Source organism: Natrix helvetica, assembly GCF_964273705.1.
Source record: "Natrix helvetica genome assembly, chromosome: 1".
NCBI classification, from domain to species: Eukaryota; Metazoa; Chordata; class Lepidosauria; order Squamata; family Natricidae; genus Natrix; species Natrix helvetica.
Window position 1 is genome coordinate 123735855 of NC_138548.1, and position 8013 is coordinate 123743867.

Genomic DNA, 8013 nt, shown 5'->3' on the forward strand with positions numbered 1-8013 from the left:
GGTCAGAGAGGGAAGGGTATGCCGCGCAGGCGCAGTATGGCGGCCTAGTATGTGTGTATGTGAGAGTCTGACGGATTCAAAATGGCGGCGGCGGCTGCTTCTATGTGAGGGGAAGAATCTGGGGGCGGCGGGAAGGGAAGGAGGGCGAATGTCGGTGGGGTTGAGTGATTGACCTATGGGGCGCCACCAGGCCCCGAGAACCGACGCGAGGGTGCCTAGTGGCCCTTTGTAGTGGGAGGCTGTGGCTGTGTCCCGGGGAGGGGGGGTGATAGAAGTGGAAGCGACAAGGCTGAGGTTTGGGTTCGAGTTCGGGGCCACCCTGAAAACCCCAGGATGGGGCCGATAGTCACGGGGGAAGGGGGGCGGGTTAAGCTCGCTGGAGGCATTTTGAGATGAGCCAAGGCTACTGAGGTGAGAGTCGGAGGGATGGGCAGAGAGGCAAGTTGAGAGACTGGGAAGGCTGAAGGTGCGTGTGGGCGAGACTGGTCTTGAATGGGGGATTTCCAGGGATTGTGGGGACAGATCGATAGGGGAAAGCTCAGCTATCTTATTATCAGTCGGACCTGGGAGAGAGTTTAATGTCGCGCCAGGGACTTTGTGGGAGTTTTTTCCCCCCCTTCCTTGCGTCGAGTTACTGCTTCAGAGTTGATCGTTTTGGGAACTGAGGTGAAGAGAGGTTACAGTTCTCGGGACACCCTCCCCCCTCCAAGCCCGGCCTTGTGGAGAGGAGCCGGGGTATAATATGCCCTCCAGGATCCCCCTGGCAACCCCCACTCCCCAGAAGGAAGTTGGTTGCTCTTTGTATTTGAAGGCTTCCTGCCCTTTCTGGATACGAAAGTTCTCCAGCTTTTGAAGACGATCGGGAATTAATTGATTTTCTTTCTTTTCTTTTCTTTTTCGTGCCCTAGAAAGGGGCAAAGGAAAATCAGAGACCTGGTAAGATCTAACTTTGGTTATATTCTGTAGTTTTGTAAAGAATGCTGTATTTGATACTTTCCCTTCTCCCTGATGAAAACCAAGGTGCCTCTGCATTTGTGTCAGTGCAAATTATGTAATATGCTTAAAATCCAGATCATTATTCTCCCTAATTTCTGACTCCTTTTAGCAGTATTATTCTAAACTATTTTATTGGCTCTGGGACTTTGGGACAACAAGTGAGATTGGTGTTGGGAGCAAGTAGACCTCTTTGAATTTTCCTTAGTCCACCCAATTCCTTCTTGCTATTTATACTTCATATCACCAAGGCAGAACTTAACTCTTGTTAGTTTTCAGACTGTGACTAAAATAAGTTAGGCAATTTGTCTTAACATGTATTTTTATTTAAGCAATTTTTAAATGTTACTATTGTATACTGTTTCCAAAGCCGGATTCCTGTGTTACTTATAAGATAATGAATCCTCTCTTCATCACTTTTGCTGCTTATACGTTATTATTCTTACATAGGCTTTAGTGTCAGGCAGTTGTAATATCAGAATTATCCTGCTGTATAAACTATTACAGGAGTCCTTTTATAATTATGCAGCAAAATTATGGGTATGGTACATATGCTTCACAATAGTGCTGTAAAGAAACATCCAATTGGCAACACATAATGGTTGAAACCATAAATTGTGACCAGTCTGATATATCTTAAAGTACTAAAAATAAATTTGTTGCTGCTGTTGTTGTTTTGGCTGTAACTATCTTCTAAATATATTACATAAATATGGATTTAAATCATGGTTAGATAATATGTGGCTCTCCGAAATATAACTCCTTAGATTCCTCACCTTAGTTATGCTTTAGAGAGTAGAAGGGCAACAGGTGGCTCACTTTCGGTTTATAGTACAATATAAGTCAATGGATCACAAGCTTTGCATGGTAGCACCTCCCATCAGAATATTATGTTAATTTGTGCAATTTTGTCCTCATGGGTAAAAATAATTACAGTGATGTTAGGGTTGGGCACGAAATAAATGAATTGCTTTTACTCATTGCTTTAAACCATTATTGTAGGGGTTCTCATACTTTGCAACTTTACTCATACTTTATTGCAGCTTCCCACTGTGAGCCTGCCTTGACAAAATTAGGAGCAAAGTCCAGAACAAGTTTTTACAGTGTTCTCCTTTGCCTGAGCAAGCCCAATGAAGTTTTTTAAAGACACCCCTCTAAGTTGCTTGTGATTCTTTTGGTGATCCTGACTCACAGTTTGAGGACACTTGATATAATATTAGAAATTGCTTTATTAAATGTTTCTCAAGCTGAAAAAAGATACTCTCCTAGTAGTATATCATTACAATACATTATAAGTCAAACTGGAATTATTTTACAGGTAGCATAGTAATTATAAGAACTATCTTTATAATCATAGCATTAGTATTTTGAAATGCTTTCTATAGATAAATGAAAATATCTTTGAATTAAATTGGGCATATTTGTTCTTAAATTGAATTTTCAACCCATTTAAAAAACAGAGCTTATTGTATGCCACAGTTCAACATACATCTGTGCATTAGCACTGGACAAATTATGGAAGACCTCTCAGAAGCAGTTGATTTAGAATGCAGTAGCACAGGCAGAATGAAATGTCTGTTTCATAACCAGCTGCACTGGTTTTCAGTAAACTTCTGGAAGTGTTGATCACACTTATAAAGTCTTACTGGTATAGGACTTGGTAATCTGAGAACAATCTGTCTTCAGCCATTTCTGCCCCTCTTGTACAAGTGAACACAGTTGATATGCTCTCAGTTCCCATTGATCAGTATCACCTGATGGAAAGGAAGCCTCTGTCACAGCACCTGCTATGTGAATTCATATGGCCCTTATTCTACCTTTTAAAAAAATGATTTATTTATTAAATTTATATGCTACCAGATTCCCAGAGATCCCAGGTGGTTTAAATATGGCTATTCTCTCAGGCCTTAGACTATGGTAGGTTTTGTTGCTATGTCCAGACAGTACTGTTCTCTATTATTTATACCATTTTAGTGTTTTATGCCATCCAGAATCATGATGGAGTTGCAATGTATTTAATAAATACATTGATATGCTTCCCTTATGCAACTGCAAGATCATACTTAGATTGCAAACACTGTAGTTATCTGAATGAAATCTACTAAAATATTTTCCGATCAATATGGGTGATGGAAACTAAAATTCAAAACATCTGAAGGTGTAACATGTTTTGGAAGACCTAAGGAAAGTGTTGAAGGGGAATCTCTGATATACTGTTTCCTTTCTCTTATCTCAAGGAGGAAGAGGAAGAAGATAGTAGTTCTGATATATCCTTCTCACTCTCATCAGAAGAGTCTGAGATGGAGCCTGAAGAAGAACGGATCCGTTATAGCAAACGACTGGTTAGTGTGCGCTCTTTTTATGTTTCATTTACACATATATACTATGATGTTCAATGCATTCATTTTCAAATGTGGTGGCTTTATAGTTGCTAGAGATTAGTCAGATCACTTTAACATAACTTGTACTCTACTTACCAATATAAATGGTTTAGGTATACCTTTTGAAGAATACTGGGAAAGTTGATGTCACAGTGTTTGGTAGTGTATAAAGAAAAAATTAAAATATAGCAATGCACGATGCTTACTTTTCTCAATTTAAAATACTCTCTTACACTTTTCAGAACTTTGAAAAAGTTGTAATAAAAGGAATGTTAACTTATCTTGGGGGGGGGGGGGGAATAAGCATGGTTATGTTGGTTCATACTTCAAAGAAAAACTACCAGGAAAGGTCAGGGTTTTAGACTGGGAAGTCAAAAAAGCCTTCCTTGGAAGTTGATCGTATTTGTGTTCAGAATGATTTGACTCCATCTGATGAGTCTTGATGCTATACTTTGAGTATGCAATGATCTGGAATCAAAGGAGAAAAAGTGATTCGAAGCATGTATCGTGTTCACATAACACTTCATGGTAACTTCTTTAAGAAATTGTGTCTTTTCTTTACAGTCCTAAAGAAAGACACAATTGATTTAAGGAGCTGTCAAAAGGTGCTGTATCTGTGTTCCTAATCTTCACTTTTGAATTTGATCACTGTCAAGCTGTGTTAGACTACTATGGTTTTTAAACTGAAACTTTCCAACTGATTTGATATGCAAAATTTTATTTTCTTGAGTGGAATGTGTTGCAGAGAGCATGCTGTACTTAAATGTATTGGTTCCATTACCTTCTAGGAATAATGTAATGTGATGCTTTAAACCCTAAAAATCATGCACTTTACCTCTACATTCTACTTTTTGTAGTAATTCAAAAGATGACTTATGATTATACTTTTACAGATCCCAAACATGCTTGATCCAGTATCTGTGAAATGTCTTTTCATTGGAGGTTAATCAAAGTTCAGGTCCAGCTTACATTCTTTAAAAGCAGAAAGACTGTGAGTTACAGTCACAGTCTAGAATTACAAAAGGAAAGAATAATCTACATTCTAATAAAGCATTTCCAATATATAACTAAGAAGAATTAGATGCTAATTCATCTGAGTTTTTGGGATAAACGTGCTAGTGTAATACCTTAATAAAAGAACTTACATATGGTAATATCAGAAGAGTATAAATTCAGGAAAGAAATGAAATACCATATGGAACTGTGATTATTGCTTGTCCTATTAAGTTTGTGATACTTTTAAGAGGAAAGTGAAAGTATGCACTTGTATACTCTGAACTGAATATGGCTATATTTTCAGATAAGCGGTTAATGAATAAAGTGATCACAATGGCAATTCTTTATCAGGAAATAGTATTCACTGGATTGTAATTATGCCTTTCTATGAGGCAACCTTTATATGCCTTTTCTTGAATCTTCGTTATAACCTCCTAAGGTTTATTCACTACTTTGCAGAAGAGTAGAAGTCTAGATCTATTCACAAGGGCTGTAAAAGTTTATTCATAAATAATTTGTTTTAGAGTGGTCATGTAGAGAACTGTAGACTGTAAGCCATAAGATTCCCTACAGATTATCTAGAGCAGTGTTTCTCAACCTTGGCGACTTTAAGTTCTGTGGACTTCAACCCAGAATCCCCAAGCCAGCAGCTGGCTGGGGAATTCTGGGAGTTGAAGTCCACAGGACTTAAAGTCACCAAGGTTGAGAAACACTGATCTAGAGCAATCCTCTGCCTGGTAAAGGAAAACGTGACAACACATTCCCAGTAAATGGCACTGCCCTCTGTTGTGAAGGAGAGTCTACTTTTCTTTCATTTTTATTATCTGTATTTGTCACTGCATGGTAATTTACAGTTATAAACAAATAATCTTAAAGCAAAGTTGGAGGGCATATTTTAAGATAGTTGTTCAACTTGAGCTTTCAACGGAGTAGGTGTATGTACTTAAAAGTTAAGCTGGGCCACATTTCAGAAAAGTGTAGTTTGGTTACATGCTAGTAATTTTGAATAACTTACATACTGAACAATAAATAATTGCCATTCTCTTCCTAAAAATGTGGATCAGTTAGTGTTAAGTATGCTGGTCCTGTTTGGCTGCTACTAATTGTCAGCATCATCATATTTTAAAATTAGTAGGAGGCTTGACTTTTCTTTAGATACTAAAGATAGAAGATTAATGTTTAAAACAGCACTAGTTGTGACTGTATTTTCTAATAATCTTTTACTAAAAGTTTTCTTACTAATTTTAATATATGCACATTCATTGCATGTATACAGATACAAGTTAAGATTTTTAGAGTTGTTTTTAAGTTAATAACATTAGACTGGTTCACACATAAATTATTATAATGAGTAGGCCGAGCTGAAAACAAATATCTCTTTAAAGAGAGCCTTTGGACTTGTGTGTGAATACAAGTGCATACAAATACATTCTATTATTTGTTTTCAGAATTCATCCTCAAGCATTGTAGAAAGAAGAAAATATAAAGGGGAAGAAAGAATATTTGCTACTGAAAATAATTTGTTTTTTAAAAAGCAATATCAGTTACTACTGAAGAATTGGAATTCCAAAAATAGTTGAAAAGCACTCTTTGGCTGCAGTTCTATGTCCCTGAGACCATATCTCAGAAATGTTAGGATATCTTAGATGTCCCCATGTGAGGACAGCAAGAAAGCGAGGTCTGTTCTTAGATATTATCCAACTTTGTTGCCCTTCCCAATTCCCATGCATGCCCATAGCCCTGTAGCTAGTGTAGCTAATTCTCCTCACTGATTGCACTTGGAGAGGAATATTGGAGAAGGAATAGTAAAATCTCTAAGTTCTTCCTTTTTCTGTCACAAGAAGTCTGGCAGAGTTTAGGATAAGGCACCAATTCCATCTTTGGCAGTTTTTCCTCCTGTTGATAAACTTGTTCTACCTGGGGCCTTATGACATACTGTTTGTTTTAGATTTTTTTTATCCTGTATTTTTTTATCCTGTATTATTTTTTTCATAGATAGCTTAAGGCAGTAAACATACCATACCATCAGGAGTATTGGGTGCTCCATCACTGGAGGTTTTTAAGAAGAGATTGGGCAGCCATTGAGCAGAGGGTTGGACTTAGAAGACCTCTAAGGTCCCTTCCAACTCTGTTATTGTATTGTCGCCTATATCTAATGGGAACAACAAAACTGTTGGTGCCCAACCTTAATTTAAAATTCACTAGGTTTCAGAAGTTTGGAGGAAGTAAGTTTAAGATAGGAGGGGTATATTGTATAGAATGAGTTTAGGGAGCAGATTTTATTTTAACGTGAAAGAAGAGTTGAAAAAAATAAATGTCTGCAGATAGAGCTCTTGATTGAAAAGGGTGAATGTAGACCATTGGTATGGAAACTAATTACAAAAAATCCTTTCTTCATAATTTGTTTGCTATACAGTTTGCTGTAGTGTGTGTTTAATCATGAATTTCATTGCCTTATTAGTGTTAACTTTAAAACAAAATAAGATATTACTACAGATGTAATATCTAATATAATAGTGGACTGGGATGGGGAGAACTTTATAGAAAATATATAATGACAAGGTAAGCAACTCAACAAATTGTATGTATGTATGTATGTATGTATGTATGTATGTAATAGAGCCAATTCAAACAGGATCAGAGAATGTAGTAAAATCTCTGTTAAATCTGCATGTGCTTAAAACGTATCGAATCATATATAAATTTATGTACGGTAAATTACTTAGCAAAAAAATGAAACTCCCTGTGGGAATGACTGAAGTCAAATTTTATCTGTTGCATCTGATTTCTACTGAAATTCTGTAAAATTAAAGTTTTATTATGCATATACATTTTAACTACTGCAAATGAGCAGACTCGTTTTTAATATAATAATTTCTTACCTGCACGCTTATACTCCAAACACATAATTGTGAATGGCTGCAAACTCTGAGCCATAAAGTTTCTGGTTTATTGCTTATTCAGAAAACATATAAACAAATTATAGATTAGTTCATTATGTGAACACAACCATTATTTAAGTAGTAAGTACAATATAAAGAGCATGGAGAGGAAGAGATCATACGTATTTAAGGGTCTCTAATGTTTGAAATACTTTTTTAATTCACATGGCATGGTTTCTCTCAACTGTAGTCACTCACAGAAATTGAAGCCTGTTATGAGTTTGACATCACTTTTTTGGCTGTTTGCTATTGCTGACTTTTACAACATAGTACTCCTCAGGTGTATTAGACTACAACTTATGTCATAGTGACTAAATAATAAGAGTTGTATCCCAAAAAACTGTATTTATTGACAACTAGAGACAGATCGGAAGCATGCAAACCTTTGTATGAGCAGGGAAGGCTTGCTTTTAGTAATTTTATTGAATAATCCTTTACAACAGGGGGGAACAATATTTTGTAAAAAAAATACTGCATTATATTTCTTTTTGATTATTGTGATCATCTGGAGGGCAGAATAAATTGATAATTATGTTATAGCTGAAAATATATGATCTGTTTTTCTGGGGGAGGGAACATTTGTATGCTAAATTCATTTCTTAAGACTTTTCTTAATTTGCATGTTTTCAAAGAAAAACAAAAATGAAAAAGCACGTTGTTGAACTTTGATGGTGCAATAAGGAATTAAAGAATGGTTATCA

General features: G+C 36.4%; 1 protein-coding gene across 1 annotated transcript in view; it reads left to right on the forward strand.

Moving 5' to 3' along the window:
* KDM2A (lysine demethylase 2A) overlaps nucleotides 1-8013 on the forward strand; it is a 74307-nt gene continuing 66294 nt past the window's right edge. The window contains exons 1-3 of the mRNA XM_081943292.1: nucleotides 1-104; nucleotides 909-936; nucleotides 3231-3335. Of these exons, the coding sequence (XP_081799418.1) occupies nucleotides 82-104; nucleotides 909-936; nucleotides 3231-3335 (156 nt within the window). The 5' untranslated portion in view covers nucleotides 1-81. The remainder of the gene's footprint in view (nucleotides 105-908; nucleotides 937-3230; nucleotides 3336-8013) is intronic.